This window comes from Anas platyrhynchos, chromosome 3 (genome assembly GCF_047663525.1).
Source record: "Anas platyrhynchos isolate ZD024472 breed Pekin duck chromosome 3, IASCAAS_PekinDuck_T2T, whole genome shotgun sequence".
NCBI lineage: Eukaryota > Metazoa > Chordata > Aves > Anseriformes > Anatidae > Anas > Anas platyrhynchos.
In genome coordinates, this window is record NC_092589.1 from 120,583,438 (window position 1) to 120,600,094 (window position 16,657).

General features: G+C 47.1%; 1 protein-coding gene across 3 annotated transcripts in view; it reads left to right on the forward strand.

Moving 5' to 3' along the window:
• The window catches only part of ASXL2 (ASXL transcriptional regulator 2), a 99,206-nt gene that overhangs the window by 33,044 nt on the left and 49,505 nt on the right, over window positions 1-16,657 (forward strand). The window contains exons 3-4 of one of the 3 annotated variants that reach the window (XM_038177679.2): window positions 3,575-3,683; window positions 7,893-8,055. In XM_038177679.2, the coding sequence (XP_038033607.1) occupies window positions 3,575-3,683; window positions 7,893-8,055 (272 nt within the window). Of the gene's footprint in view, window positions 1-3,574; window positions 3,684-5,055; window positions 5,206-7,892; window positions 8,056-16,151; window positions 16,305-16,657 lie in introns of those variants that run through there. The other 2 variants (XM_038177681.2, XM_038177682.2) reach the window with 2 other exon arrangements.

Sequence of the window (16,657 nt, forward strand, 5' to 3'; positions counted from 1 at the left end):
ACTTCCCCGTTGCATTTAGCTGACAGCAGCATCCCTTTGTTACCAAAAGGCTGGGCTGCCCACCAGCTCCTTGGGGTGCTGTTGCTGTTAAGTGAATACAGAGGGGTCTGTGGGGATGGGGAGATACAGGAACTTAACACATGAGAAAAGCAAAAATTAGTCTTAGCTCATTTTGGAAGATTCTTTGCATGGAGACTTAAAAACCTGGTAAAGAAGGTAGGTAGGAGGGGAGAAGCAAGCCTCTGTGTCCCTTGATCATCAGCTCATCAGCAGGTGGTGGAGGGGAATGCTGTTGGAAGGACAGCACGTGACTAAACTTTGGTATTCAGTGTGGATGTACCTTATTTTCTCCTTTCCCAGTAACTACACGTGTTGTCCATGAGGCAATGTACTGTGTCAAGCCAATTTTCTGTAGCTAACAGATAGTACAAGAGCCTGCAATGAGCCTGTCCTCAAAGCAGTCATGTAAGTCCTCTGTGAGCAGGGAACATTTGAGCAACAGCACCTCAAAGCCCTGATCTTCATGCCACAACCACGGCTTGAGCTTGGTTAGAGTCCAAGGTGACCGATGGGAGCGAGAAAAGCTGGAGCCTGCTTCAGGTCAGAAGATGCAGAAATTGAGTTAGGGGCTTGCTCTCCAGAAGAGAAAGACCATATCAGTGGGGACCTAGTCATGTAGTAGAGTTGAGGTCTTCTGAAGGTTGAGTCCTGTTCGGAGACCTCTGAAATGCCTTGCACGTTAACAGCACCTCACGGGCAGCGGTACCTGACTGACTACGGCTCCATACGTGCAGCAGGATGGGGGCAATGGGAGGGACTGACATGAAACAGCAGACAGTGATACCTCTGGAGCAGCATCTTCCCATTGAGATGCTTCTCTAACCACTGTTTTTGAGGTCAAGGGAACCTTCAGAAGTGGCTGATGAGCTGGTGTGTGTTCCTGCAAAAGGAAGGGATGGCCTTTGTTTAAAAAAAAGGCAAGACACAAAAATAACAGTGTAATATCAGCTGATTCCCAAGGGCTCGTCACAGAAGCAGGGAAGATGCAATATGACACGAGGGCCACGTATCTTACACCCAAACTGAACCCAAACTTCTGAAAGTTACGTGGGATTTGTTGACTGATCTTAAAATTTTCCCAATAAGGTGCATGAAAGGGCTCAAATAATGTTAGCTTTGTGCCAGATCTCTAAAGAGAGTTTGAGGAAGGCAAGTGCCTGTAGACAGGTGAATGTGAGAAGAATGAAAGCAGAAGTGATGGGTAAGCTGTTAAACAATGGAACCGAGCAGGAGCAGTATAGATGCCAGACAAGTATAGCTTTTGTAAAGATAGGTCCTGCCAAGACTTCATTCCTTGGTGAGCTTCCAGAGCACAGCTTTGCCTAGACTTTTGTAAAATGCTTGGCTTAGCGTTGATTTTCTGCCTTGATCCAGTTTTTAAGAAGAATGTACTCAGATGAAGGAAGGGTCAGGTACGTGGCAGGCCTCTCGTCACCGTCTGAGGCCTTTCCTGAGTGCAGGCACACGTCGGCACGCTCGGTGCTATTCAGTGTGCCATCAGGGATCCAGAAATATGAAACTCTGGTTGTTTTCTAGGTGCAGCAGCGGGGAGAAAGCTGATGAGCCGTGGTGGGAGAAGGATGGGAATGGTGTTTGTATTGCCACGTAGAGCTGGGCCAAGCGCGGCTCACACACAGCTGTGTCACGCAGGCAGCAGGGCTGCTGTGTGCTGAGGCACTGCTCTGGGGAGCCAGGGAGGAGGACCTTTTATATGGAATAATTTAGGTTAGGAGGTGGCCATCTGGTCCCACAAACCACCTAATAACGCACGGCTTGTGTCCGTGGCTCTGAATCCTCACCCCTGCCACCAGCACGCGGTGCCCCTTCCCTGTATGTCCCACCAGCTGGAGCTGTGCTCCCCCATCAGGGGCTGAATTCTCAGAGCCCTGCAGTCAATACGGGTGGGATTGGGTCTAATAATATAAATATTAGCTGTGCTCTGGGGATGGTGATTGTCCTGTGGTTTGTGAGCTGCTTTATCTCACTCCTAGGCCCCCAGCACAGAGACCTGGGCCCAGCGGGGAGAGCCCAGGCCGTGTCCCCAGGGTGCTGCCAGGCCCAGAGCCCCCGTGCTGTGAGGAGAGGCTGCGAGAGCTGGGGCTGCTGGGCCTGGAGCAGAGGAGGCTCCGGGGGAGCTCCCCCATGGCCGTCAGTACCCGCAGGGAGGTGCGGAGAGGCCGGAGCCGGGCTCTGCTCAGCGCTGCCCAGGGCCAGGCCCAGAGGCTCCCCCTGCCCCTCAGGCAGCACTGCTGGGCCCAGGGGTGCCCCGAGAGGGGCCGGGGGCTGCTCCTGGGAGAGCTCCCCGAGCCCAGGACAAGGGGCTGGGCACCCTGCTGGGGCAGGGGGGGACAGGGAACCCAGGGGTGCCCCCATCCAGCCTGGGGGTGTTGATGCAGCATTCCCTGTGTGCCTCCAGCTGCAGGTTTATACCCCTGTGCAGAGGAGCCCTGGAATCTGTTCCAGGATATCAGCCTCCACTCATGTTAGATTTCAGTGACTGAGCTAAGCTTTTGCTGCTGTTTTGTCTAACCTGGAGTGAGCGTGAGCTGCCTGAGCCGCCAGAGGTCTGGGCTCTGCCTCACCTCCACCTCAATTTCCTCCCAGGGCTCATCTCCCTGCTCTGGATGCAGATTCGTTCGAATGTTTATAGCAAACCATACTGCAAATGAGTAGCAATCTCGCTGCAGCTCCCACCCAGGAATTTTGGCCGTTCAGTCACAAATTTAGGATTTTAGTCAATCTCATGTTTCCAGTCTGATCCTTTGTGACAAGTTATTGGGAGGTGAAAACTTTGCACTGAATCTTGCATCTCCCGTGCAGGGGTGGTGCAAGATACCAGCGCGCTGCACAAGCAGTGGCAGCTCTTCAATAGTCTGTGTGATCTGCCTGACCCAGCAACGGGAACAAAAGTTACCTGTCTTCTGTGCCCACTGATTCTGCTTCTGTCTGCAGTGGGAGAGCTTAAAAAACAAGCAAAGAAACCCCCACCAGCACAGGGAAAAGGATGGAGCTCCTGTTCCAGCTCTTGGGGCTGGGATTGAAGGTCTCGGCTCTTTTCAGGGAGTTGCTAAAACTGCCAAATTGGTTTCCATTCTCTATCCCACAACCCTCATTTCACCACGCTGCATTTTTTTTTCCAGAAAAGTAAATATCTCTGCAGTCAGTAGCTTGCAAGAGATGTGCTCAGAGTTTTAGCTGAGCAGCTTTGAGCACTTAGAGCTCTAAGAATGAGTGACCATCTTGACGTTCTGCAAAGAGCTATTGGAGAGCCTGAACTTGGGGGTTTTTTTGGTTGTTTGCCTATTTTCTGGAGCTGGAGCGTGGGTTCGTTGGACTGGTTTCACTGTTGCTTCTTGTGGCAGCTCCAACTTGTATTCTGGGGAATACAGGTTGGATCTGGGCTCTTCTACTGCTGCATGCTTGGTGGTCAGGTGAGGGACCATGATCGTCTCCCAGCAGAAGATTAGCACTGACCAGAGAAATACAAAAATTAATCCTGTGTTTTTATTTTCAGTGGGACTTCTCCTCTTGCATGCCTGAATGCTATGTTACATACAAACTCCCGAGGGGAAGAGGGCATTTTCTATAAGGTCCCGGGGCGGATGGGAGTGTACACTCTGAAGGTAAGTGCCTCAGCTGGGCAGTCTTGTTTGAATGCTAAGGTGACTTTTATTTGTTTAAGACATGTTGTATTAGGATAATCCTGAAGAGGGAACTGTTCCTCAGTAGCATGAATTGTAGTGCAAACTGTCCCTCCAAATGCAAGCATGGTCTCTCATGCTTGCCAGCAAACACCTGTGTGCTGAAAATACAACCAAAGTGCTCCTTTTATTTGCAGTACCGTGAATAAAACTATCAGTTTGCTGATATTAATCATTAACCCAGAAATGAAAGAGTAATTAAATTTGTAATACAATTTTAGCCACATAAAGGTAACACTACCTTCACTAATCTCAATTTATATCTGGAAATTCAAAAGTCCTTTATCCTTATTCAGTTAATAGTAGGCAGAAATTACTTCACAGGAAAAAGTGAGGAGTCCTTGATTTAGCTGATTGGGTATTTAAAAAATAATCTTTATTTGAAACTTTTTTCCCCAATTAAACTACTAGAATGAAGCCTGCTGACACTGTTTCTCAGTTCTCTGTATATTTGAAACTGATGACTGTGAGATAAGTTAGGGTTCCTCCCACTAAACACAGACCCCCTCAGTGTATGTCTCTCTGTTGGAGCTGCTTTCCTCATCTCACCCCAGCAGAAGTAACTTCTAAGATGAGATTCATCTCCTTCTAAAATATTTAAAATGGAATAGAAATGCTTTAGAAATGCCCATTCAATTACCAAGGGAATGGACTAAGAACCGCCCAGAAAAAGATGTCCTTGTGATCATCATCAAAAATTTAGCTATGTTGAATCCTGTTCTCACCCTCATCTGCCTCCACCCTGTAAACTAGAAAGGCACGTTTCTGTGAGTATTTGCATGTAAGGTGACACCAAAGATTGTCACCTGGAGCTGTGTGCTGGTGCCTGTGTGCCATCAGAGTCTTCAGAGCTTCCAAAATTTCCTTTGCAAGACATCCCACAAACTTTTTTGAACATTATTGTACCAAACAGAGGCTGGCATTGAAGTGAAAGTATAAAACATCATGTTGATAGGAGGATATATGTTTAAGGTAAGGACTATCAGAGACAGCCAACAATGGAGGGAAGGTAGTTGTCTTTTGGGGTCTCATTCTTACACAATTTGTTTCATTATGAAAACGGGTAAAGTTTTCTGGTTTAGGCATAAGGAATGCCGACCTTAAGTCGAGAGCAGGAAGAAGGTGTTTTGTCAGAACACTATGACTCAGGAAAAGATTGTGATACTGTAGAAGACAAGTGGTTGAGTAATTGTCTGTGAATTCTGTGTCAGGATGTGGCCAAGCCATGCTGAAAAGTTTCAAAGAACAGAATAGTTTTAGATATGAAAAAAAGATCTCTTTTGAAAGATTGCGAGCGTGTTTTTGATGGGATAAGTCACAGGCAGGTCCAGCGCCAGGAGCTTAAATCTAAGCAAAGTCGGATTGGAAGTGAGCAGGCATTTGAACAACAAAACCCATCAGAGCTGCTGTGGGTTTGACTCCATTTGTCATCCTCATGAGAACTGTAAGTTAAAACTGGTTATTTTTCTTAATTTTAAGCTTCAGCAAAGCTCCAATGTTACTTAACTCAGCATAGGAATAAGTTCATTAAATGTAATGAACTGCGTTAGGCAGGAGGCTCGACCAGCAGGTTGAGTTACTCCAGAACCCTGTTGTTCCCTGCATGTCTAAGGACACTGCAGTCTTGTTGTTGTTTTTCCCTCTTTGGGGCTCTGTGACCCAGAGGTGGTAACGTCAGTGGAGTGTCAAGAAAGCTGCGGTGACAGCCAGCCACATGGCACCATCCTCGGGTCCCTGTTCTTTGGTCCCAGTGTAATGCCAGGAGGAGGAGTTGTGAAGACGATGGGCTCAAAGAGAAATCCTTCGGGGGATCCATGATCAATGCAAGGTGCTGGCTTATCCATTAGAAAGCTTTGAGGAGCAGGGATGGCCATTCCAGCAGAGAGAAGGAGAGCCAGGTGTCGGGTAAATCACACTTCTTAAGAGAGAAAGCTTCTGATAAAAGCCCTGGCGAGTAAAGCAAAGTTGCACTTGCATTTTTGCTGGCTCCCTGGACCGGATTACTGTGTCATGGATCCAAGTAGGAAGGAGACTGGTAGGCTGCCAGGATCTCCCTTCAGTTTTGTTTTTTTTATTATTATATTTGATTGTAAAGATCTGTAAAACCGATTAGAGAACCATAACAAAGGAGTGTGTCAGTTCTGTGAAATGATGTTTAAAGGATCTGCTGTTTCTGGTGGTGGCTGCCAGGAGACGCTTCGAAGGAGAATTCCAAAGGGCAGCAAGAAATCAAACCAAATATTTCATTAATATTTGTTAATAGGATTTTGTTGTTGCTCTTTTTTGTCCCTTTGCTTCTAGTTCTGTTATCAAATACCTAATCTCCTCCTTTACCCAAATATTGCGTAATTCTAGCAGCCAGCTGTGATCCAAAGCACACCAAGCACTCCATGCCTGGGAGTGCCGAGTCTGTTCACGGTGGTGAACAGGAACCCTTTTAAGACAGAGCCCATCAGACATGGTTTATAGCTCTCAAAAATGTGGCTACACATTTAGTCTGATTAGAAATGCTGAGATGCCGTGGGGCTGAAGTGGCACAGAATGGCACGGGTCGGCCAGCAGCGCTCCTCGTAAAGCTCCAAGATGCACATCCCCTGGTAAGGACACGTTGGGTGCTTCTCCTACAGTCCGAACACTCTGCTTGGTCCCCTGGGGAAAATCAACTCCAAGCACTCCCAAATACTAAAGAATAAACCAAGTTACACGACCTTTAAATACTTGTAGCAAAAGTGCTGAATTTCTAGTAACTTCTGGTGTTTCAATTCCTTGTAATATTTTCCAGTGTTTGCAAGGGCTGCATGTGCAGGATGAGCTTTCAGGGGCTGATTTTGTTTCAGGCTGTAGAGGTGTACACCAAGGTTTAGTCTTGCCTGGGAGGATTCACATTTTAAGTGAGCAATTGACATATTGATGTCGATAGAGAAACTGAAGGTCATGATTTTAATTAAAAGTCAAAGTTCTTAGGAAAAACAGCTGTCATCCTTGGAAATCCAGACCAAGGCAAACAAGCAGAACCCTCATTTTCCTCCAATTCCCTCCATATTACTTAAAAAGTTAAAGCTGACTGTCCAGAAGGTTGGAGTGTCTAGATGGTCCTTCAGTTGGCGGCTGGAGACTTTTGGTGGTCGGCATCATCCCAGGAACCCTCTGTGCATCTGGTTGCTACCCCTTGCATTGTTATTTATTGCTTCCCCCATGGTTATTACCCCATTGCATCAGAAAGGCCCAGGACTGGATTTTCTGTTCACTGGTAGCCTGAGAGATTCCAGTCTGCAGGAATATTTCTAACGCAATATTTGGAGAAGTCTGACCGGGTCAGCTTTTACCACATGTGATAAAGACAGAGCACTCCGCCTTGCCAGACACATCTATAGGAGTGGTAGCTAGACAGCCAGGTGGAAAACTTTAAAAGAGACATCTTGAAAAAATGAGAAAATAGGTAAATGTCCCAGCTTGCTAAAATCATCTTTCCAAAAGTTACGACATAAAGAAGGTTCGCAGAAAGAAGTGTGAGCATTAGGAGTAGGCAAGCTTAATTTTTACCAGCTTTGGTGTCACTTGGTGTAAATAGAAAGGTTTTTCTCTATTTCTGGTGATGTCTTCTCTAGGACATTAATGCCCATTAATTCTGTGTCTGCAGCTGCCCTGTGCTGCATGCATGGCCCATTGGCAAAGGGCATACCGAGGGGCTTCAGGCAGTCGGGAAGGGGTAATGGCCACAAGTGAAGTCCCTATTAGCAGATTTCAAGGTGCTGTCACTAATTAGCCCTAAGTAGGTTAAAATCAGAATGGTGCTGATCACTAGAGGGCAGCCTGGGCTCAGGTGTGGCCGGGCGAGCAGCTGCTGGTGCTTTCTGCAGCCTCAAATCCTGTGGGTGAAGTGTGTTAGAGATGGTGATTGAGGACAGAGAAGACAACTAAAGGGGTGTGCAAGGAGGGTATGGGTTTTATGTGGACTGGCAAAAGGCGGCGTGCTTTAGAGGCCGGCAGCTAAGCAGTTCTGACATATCTCTCAAGCATAAAATTAACAACAAGTGCTTGGAAAATAAAGCAAAATGCTCCTTTTAAGAGTTGTGTTAACTGGAGAGCTTGTCGTGCAGTGGGTAACCTGCCTGTGTGCTTGGTTTGCAGAAGGACGTTCCGGACGGGCTGAAGGAGCTCTCTGACGGCTCGGAGGAGAGCAGCGACGCGCAGTCCGACTCGCAGAGCTCCGAGAACAGCAGCAGCAGCACCAGCAGCAGCAGCAATGGGTGCACTAACAAGGACGGGAAGAAAAGCAGATGGAAAAGGAAAGGTAATTTTCCTTTTCAGGAGCTGTCTCTGGTGAAGGACGTTGAGGTTTTTGCCAATCCTTGTCCAGACAGGCCGGTACAGTAGCCCGAGGGCTGTTTTTACTGCTTGTGCTCCTGGCAGAACTCATGTCACAAGAACAGCTTCACTGTCGAGGGACCAAAAATATCTTTAATTAGGTGCCTGTACTTACTGCTTGATGCAGGTCAGCGCCAGCCTGCTGTGCTTCAGACCTAGGAACAGCGGAATCGTTTTCTTTCAGGTTTTCTCTGCCATCCCCCTCCTTTCCTGAGATGACCGCACCTTTTGCTTCTGGCCTCTCTTGGTGATGTTTGGATGCAGCACTGGCTAGGAGTGAGCACAGCAGCTCTGAGGTTATGGCCTGTTGTGGGAACCGAGGGGTCCCGTAGGGTCTGGGCTTCAGCCCTCCTGTGCTGTCCTGCTTTGGACTCTCTTCCCTCATAAAATAAAGGATGTTTAGGTATTCAATTAAATATTAAATGATTTACAACCTTAAATTATACGGTAAATTTCAGCGATGTTTTGAGGCTATCCAGATTCTGGATTTTACATGAAATGATTCATTTGGTATTGCAGGGGAGTACCAAGTGAAGGTAATGAATGCATTTCACTCTGATGAATTCTTCATCCTGATATCTTTGCCACTCTGAAGAGGCAATGTATCTTGTTGGATATCAGGACCAGCAGAAACGAACAGCTCTCAGCCAATGCATTACAATAATTACATCCTGTGTTAGTAATAAACTTGAACTGCCCCCTTTTGCCCTCCTCTAGTTCCCATGCCTGTTCGTTTGACAAATATTGTATGAATTTTCATTCTTCCTTCAAAATTCTGCTCATAAATCTGCTTATCTGTTTAGATGTCACGTGCTGAATCAATAAAAAAAAATCAAAATATGAGGATGCAACTTACATTTATCATAAATTCTTTGTTCTCTCCTTCCCTGGCAGCACCTCTCCCATCTGGGTGTTCCTGCAGAGCTCTTGATGCAGCTGCTGATGTTACAGCTTTCCCTTCAATCTGATCCTGTCCTTTTTCCTTTTCTACTCAGTCATGCACAGAATTTCCTGGCTGAAATGAAACAAAATCAAAAATGTATTTCCAATATAGTAGGATAGTCTAGTGTAAGTGATTTCCTAAAGCCACTGAAGCCTTACGATAGAGCAGTGGGGTCCACCAAACCCTTCTGTCCATGGGATGTGTGCAAGGCTTGTGGGGACCAGACCTTGCGTGGGGCTTCCCATGTAGTCACAGTGCAAGCAACAACAAGAAAGTAAATTGTTAGATAGGATTTGAGCATTTAAAAACTTAGAAGTAAAACTTGACTACAAATTCATCCTTTTAAAGGAAAGCTATAGGTAGTCTGGCTGAAATATTTGCATTTCTAACAAAACCTCTCAAAATATAGTAAGGGCTTTCTTGGGTACATTGTCTACACCTCCAACGTGATGATATTATGTAAAAATTTGAAAGAGGAATGTGAAGTTGCAAGAGAAAATGTGTCTTACAGTAAGATCCCAAGGCTTGTGTAGCTACATTTGTATACATCTGTATAAAAGTTTCACATACCCTGTTACCAAATGGCTGAACAGCCAGGACCCCCTGTGCCTTGGGAACCAGAGGAAGAAGGAAGGGAATTTGTAGCCTGAAATCTGCAGCAAAAGTTGCCCACAACTCAAAGCAGAGAATTTGAAAATAACAGTTCCAGGACAAATACAGAAATGCAATTTTTAACTTCTTTGTTGTCTGATACCGATTTTTTTTTTAGAAATGGCATTTTGACTTCCAGCAAAAAGATCACGTTTTCATGTGCTGCAGTGCACTGGAGGTCAAGAACTCCAGCATTAGAGGTGTCATTCTGGCCAGTGGTGGTACCGAGTGTTTGCCTTCTGTTCCTCTGAGCATTGCGTTCCTTTGTCTGAGTAACTCTTAATTATTAATCAACTTGCTGCATAGTGTCACGCAATGACCAGGCTTTGAGGGGAGATGGCTTTATCCTTAAGCTTCCCTTGCAGAGACTTGTGAACAACAACGTGTGTGTTTGCTGAGCCAGGGGTGGCGTTTCTGTGCATGAATTGTTAGGGCTGCGGGTGAACTGAGCCTCTTCCAGACCCAGGGGAGCTCCGTGGAGCCTGGATTTCACCTGTGCTAACCCGGTACTGCAGGAGTAAAAACTGGAGCACAGTCATCCTGTATGTACAGCCCAGTTTAAATCCCATAAGCTGGCTGGCAGTGTCTGTAGCCAAACCTTTCCGAGTCCTTGCATCCTGCCTCCTGCCCACAAGTGCATCCCATATTTCAGCCGTTACGGGTCTGAGATGGATGCAGACGGAGGTGCCCCACCTCGGCTGGCTGCTTCTCTTGCCTCTGGGTTTCAGGTCTTACATGGGGGTGAGCAGCAGTGGTGGAAGCTGCCCGACCTTTGTGGGACGCAGAGATGCCCTAATGGGGGTGTTTGTTTCACCATCTAGGATGGTGAAACAAACATAAAGGGAATAAAGGGCATAAAGGGAAGTCTGCCCTAGGACATGTAGAGCCACTCATATTTGGTTTGAAATATTGAAATGCTGTGCACAAATAGGAGTGAGTTCCCCCAAAAGGTGATGCACCTCTGTGCAGGGGAATGGGTTGGAAAGCAGCGACAGGCGGTGTCTTTGTCTGAGGTCTTGCCCTGGATAGAAGCTCGGCCTCCTCCATCGTCTTCTTGGTTCCTAATAAGTTTAAGAAATGGCTACTTAGAATTCTGCATGATGCATTGGGAAAAGAAAGTGATGTTTCTGGAAATACTTAGGTCTCAGAGGCCACTTGCCAAAGATAAATTTCATGCTTCAGAATGTAAATCAGCCACGAGTCCCTTTGCATCGAGAGGCTTCCCCGGGAAAATTAAAATTTCTCTTAACATACTGACTTCCAGATTCAGCACATTCCTCAGAACACCAAACCGAAACCCCTGGGCACTGGCTGTGGGGCTGGAGGGATAGCTCTGGAGGAAACCTTCCTGCTCTGCTGGAAACGGCTGCAATTGCACGTTCTTTGTGCTGCCTTCTTCTCCAGAAAAAAAACATCTCTGCCATGTTTTGTGCCGTTTGGAAAGCCCAGGTCTATGACAACTTCTTCTCGACTTAACATGAATTAACTGCGCCTTCCTGCTGCTTCTGTTACAAGCAAGGAGTTAAGCCAACCGAGAGGGGAAGAATCCTGGATTTATCTGACTGCTGATGGTAACAAAGCTGACCTGAAACAGCTTTTCTTTGCAGTCAGCTTTGCTCACTTGGCCGTATTAAAAGGACGAGCTTTCTTTCAAGTGCTGAATAACAAAAGCCACTGTGAACATGAAGAACATGATGGACAGCAAGACGTGTTTGTTTAGTACCATACACCACGTTAGTTTTCTTTTGAGCATTAAATTGATTTTTCTTTTCTTATTTTCTTGGGAGCCACCAGGGACTATCCAGAAGACGACAGGATAAAATAAATGTTCTGGCTGGTAGGGCTCTTGCAGCAGCTCAGAATTTGAGGGCTCTGACGGGTGCTTTCTGTTACATCTCGCTGCTGTGATACGAGCTGGTACTACTTGATTCTGTGCTTCTGGGATTTCTACTTCTCAGTTTTCAGCAGAGCAGGATGTGCCGCACATCTTAGAGCAAACCCAATGTCATTACAAGCCACTGCATTTCTCTTACTTACCCTGCATGAATTGCTTTTAAAAGCTGCAGTTGTGACTGGGCCAAAAATCTGGATAGTTTTGTAAAGGAAACAACGTGTGGAGGCTTATTCCAGAGCAAGACAACCTCGGTGCGTCTGCCAGCAGCACCCGCAGCACCTGGAAGCCAGGCAGGAGAGTGCATGAAGGCAGAGCCAGGACGCAGTGGTCATCTTCACTAAATTGATGAAGTCCAAATTAAGATTACAGCTCATACAAGTGCGTATTTACTACATTTCGGAAGGACAAGATAAAGGCACAAGCACAAAACTAGGAGATCTGGCAAGAGTGCTGCAATAGCACAGACCACGACCGAGTCAGTCCGTGGCAGCACTGCAGGAAGGGTGAGGCTGATGTGGGATGGGAATACACGGCCAGGAGAACAGCTGGTAGGGCAGGAACTGCTCTGCTGTGCAGCGAGCACTGACGATGCTGAAACTCTGTGTCTGGTTTGGGACTTCAGCAATACTGGCAAAATTCAGCTATTAGGGAAAAAAAAAAAAAGGGGAATGGCCCACCAAGGAGTGGATTTCAGTTCTGAGCTGGACCTGTTGAACAGTCTCTGCTTACTCCTCTGAAGGAATATCTATGGAAAATCTGTTTCCTGATTTCAACCTGTGCCTGGCGTGGATGATTTCTGATGGTTAGCCGCAGCCAGGTCTGGGTGTTCCGGACTGCAGGAGGCCGTCCTGCCTGGAGCCTTCACACCCTTCAGAGAAGCTGCCGGTTGCTGGATGTTCATCAACCTGCATCTCATTTTGAGGCATTTTTCAGTTTTTTTCTGAGCATCTCAGCTCCTTAGGACTATCACGGAGTATTTCTGTGTTGAGCAGCACAGCCACTTGCCGAGGCAGCACCAGCACGCCGGGGTCTTCCAGCAGCTCCCCGTGCATCCCCGCAGGCACAGCGAAGTGTGCCGTGATCCTTTTGGCCTTTGCCATTCTCTTTTTGTTGCTGTTTTTTCACTTACTCCTTGTGCAACCCCTCCAACCACCCTTCTTTCTTTTGCTGAATCTTTCTCAGTTTCACCGTATCCTTTCTGAGGTCAGAAACGCACAAACGGTTCAAAACGTTTGCGTTCTGTGAACACACAAAGCGATGTCTTCCCTCTTATTTCTAACTTAACGTTTTATGCTTATTCCTTTCCATCATATCTTGAGCCATGTTTGATGTTTGATAAACATTTTCTTTAGAAGGCTACAATGGTTAATTAAAGTGATGTCTTTGCCCCGGGCATGTGTTTTGCCCTTATAGACGGGCTGTTTAATTTCCTTTTAACTCGTTTCTGTGTTTCGGTGCGGTTCTTCTTTTTATGAAGTGCTTAGGATTACCGTGACGTGGCATATGAAATATTTTTAGAGATTTCTCTCTAGATGTAAAAATAAAAAACTGTACTCACCAGGAAGTCAGAAACTTCTTGCAAGAATAAGATTTCCTGGCCTGCGTTGCACAAGAGAACGTTCAAAGTCAGAAATAAGTTCTTTACTCTTTAAAAGGCTTTTTGAAGAGTTTGAGTTTTTTCTTACTCGTTCGGAGTAACGCTGAAGGTGGAAATACATTTCACTATTACATTATGAGAGGGAATGAACAACCTTTTCGTTTTATGGGGTATTGCAGGAAAATGAGGATCTGATGCCCTGAAACCCGTGCTGGTGGGTGCTGGTGGACGTGTGTTGTGTGGCCACGCGTTATCCTCTGCACAGGCTCCAATTCACCCACACTGACAAATTTGCCGTTTTCGGTGACTTTTCATGCTGCTGTGTCAGTGATAAGCCGTAGGAAGTGAGCAACCACACCAGGGGCTTCCCCTGAGTGCTTTTTGCTTTGCTGGTGATTTCTTGAGTTTTTGTTTTGCAGTGCCTGTTTCCTTTCTCTGTTATTCTCCCTTTCCTCCTCCTCGTCTCGCTGCCGTCCACTGCAGCCCCTCGTCGAGGAGCCCCAGGAACCTGCTGGCCCCATGCGCTTGGAGGCTCTGAGCCCCTGTGGGGTCCCTGGGGACAGTTCTCACCCCTGAGCTTATCCTTTTGGTATCCAGGAAAACTTAGGACAGGCAGCAGGAACGTCTGCTTGCTCGCTCCTGCTTCCTCTTCCCCCCATAACATCGGTTTTCTTTGGAGATAAAAATGGAAGCACTAAAACTGAGAGAGTGAAGCACATGTGGTGCATTTGAATAAATCATTGACATGAAACGTCGCTGTTCTCTCTAAATAAGTTGTATCTGACAACTCAGCCGTGAGTCCCCTGGTAGGCGTTACAGGTCTGTGTCAGCCCGTGTTTCACGAGGGGGTTTGGAAACGTTTAAGGAAGGTCAAAAGCAAAAGATATTTCTTCAGGTAAAATGTCTTTAAAAGAAAAACAGAAAATGCACCAAGCTTCCAACTCCTGGGTTTCTAGTGGTGTTTTCCCTTCCAAGCTGTGACTCGGGAATGGGAGGCAGGGGCAGAATCGCAGCTCCATTATCTGCCGCAGTGAGATGAACATCGTGCAGCTCAGCTGGCTGACCGGGGCGCCCAGATTCACCTGGATTCACGTTTGATATTTGTTTTTTTGGGGCTTGGAAACAAGGCTTGTGCTCATGGGGTTGATCTCTTTTAAGCCCCAGCTGTCAGCTCGTGGGGTTCCAAAGATAATCACGTTCCTGCGTTTCCAAGCAGTGGCTGGGTGGAGAGAAGAGGCACTGCTCCTGCTGCAGGGGTGCAAAAAGCTGTAGCAGGACCGTGTGCTCCCCCAGGCACGGGAGAGTGCCCGGCAGGGCGATGCGACTGCCCCAGCTGCGGGAGAAACTGGTGAAGCTCGCTTGGTTTCAGACATTCAAATCAATCAGTACCAGGGCGTAAATGTGCAGCAAGTGGGACTTTGCTAGGTCTGGGTCTCAATACTTCATTTTGGTGTGATAGCTGTCGGTCTTCTGTCCCTGCGTAAGGCACCTGCTGTATCTGCCCAGCTCCGATTCTTGCCCGTGACGTAGCTTTGCACCGAAATGAAACGATCCAAATCTGCGTAAAGAGATAGAATAAGGCACTACAGCGGGAAATGGTTCAAAAAAATCTTTGCACAGAATATTTTTAAATTCTGATACTTGTACAGCATCTTTCATCATTCACACGCTCCAACTCCTCGTTATTGTTCCTTCAGAGGCAGGAGCTTGCACCGAGCAGAACCCCTGCTCGTGCCAGTTGCAGTTTCTCAGGGCGCAGAGCAGCTGTGCTGCAGGGAGCTGCCACTCCTGGAGACATGCAGAAAGGAGCTGTGCCACGAGCTCCACGGGGAACAACAGTTTCTTCAAGTTTTAGCACTTCATTTACTTACTGCTTGCCTCTGGAAGGATTCTTTTGGTTTCCTTCAGCAGAACCCACAGTTTCGTTGTACTGTTACCTATAAAAGTAGCTTGCATTTCATATCCCAGAAGTTGCTGTGAAAAATATAATGAAAGTAGAAAGTGCAAACAGCCTCAGCTCGCTCCCAGCTGTAGTTTTTTTGTCTCTGGGGGGTGTTCTGCAGCCAGCACTGAGCGAAAGTGGAAGTGAAGGAGCGTGCAAGTGGCAGTGCCTCCTGGCAGCGACAGGCGTAAGCTGCGGTGGCGCTGGCAGCGGTCCTCGGAGGTGCCTCCGTGTGCTTTGCTGCTCTTCTCTTCCACGGGAGTAGAAGGATTTCTGGATGGAACCAAGCTTGCAGTTGCACATTGATTTGCTCTGCCTTAAAATAAGCAGAAAGACATGAAATTCCCGTTAGAAGGATTCCTTTGGTGTTGTGCTCTGCAGCATCAGCTCTGGAACGCAGCTCTCCTACAGCGCCACTTCCTGCACTGAGCGCGTACATCAGACACTCAGAAGACTCCTTCCTGGTTAAAAAACCAGTCCCCCTGCTTTAAGGATGGCCCAAATTCAGGCAGAGTTTCTCGTGGCACTGGCTCCTTTTTCACCTGTGCAGTATTTGAGGTACAGATGTCAACTCAGGCGAGCCTTTGTGATCCGAACCCCCTGAGAAGCTGTGGAGGCAGCGATGCTCAGCGTGCAGCTCCGTGGCCAGCTCACGAGGAGAGCTCTCGGTGGGAGAATGCAGATTGCCGAGGAGAGGCAGCGAAGTGGATGCAAACTGGGGTAGACAGCGAGCAGATGAGATGTGCTCCCATTACCGTGTTTTGCTTGGAGGCTTTGGCTTGAGCTCTCCGAAACTGCAGCTTAGCTTAACGTGACATTATTTTTGCTCATATACATATAAAACAGGAAGCGCGTTCAGATAACATCAACAGCCACTTCCTTATATGTACAAAAATAAAGTGCTCTGACAGCAGCAAAACTGACACTTTGATTTGAAAAAGGATAGAAACCTTGCATTGTCGACCCACATGGGCATTGCGCTGAGCCAATCAGGAGCACAGAGGAAAAAATTTGAAACAACCCTCATGCATTATTGTCTGTGCATCTGTGCATAAGCGGAAGGCTGGAGGAAGCCAGGAGCATTGATTGCAGATTTCAAGAAGAAGAAATCATGCTCATGGAGCAGCTTTATGCCATTCCACTCGAAGGTAAGATGAAGCTGCTTCAGCAGGCAGCTGCTGCAGATTTGCACTTTAGGGGAAGAAGTGGGTGCTTTTTGGCTGGGATTCCTCGAGCAGCGGTGAGACAGAGATAGCTTTTCTTTGGCCTTGAAGCAAAACAGCTCCTCAGCTGCCGTCTTCTGAGTCTGACAATAAAAGCAAAGCCTTTTTGGATACAGTACAGTAATCGTAAAGGCTACGGCCAAGACTCTTTGGTGTCGTGTTCTTTCAAATCATCTTGAAACTTGAAGTGTAAATGCCTCGATTCCAGATGCTTTTATCACCTTTTCACCGAGGGCAACTTGCAAGTCCTTTGTTGTAAGGCGCTGCATGAGCAAGGA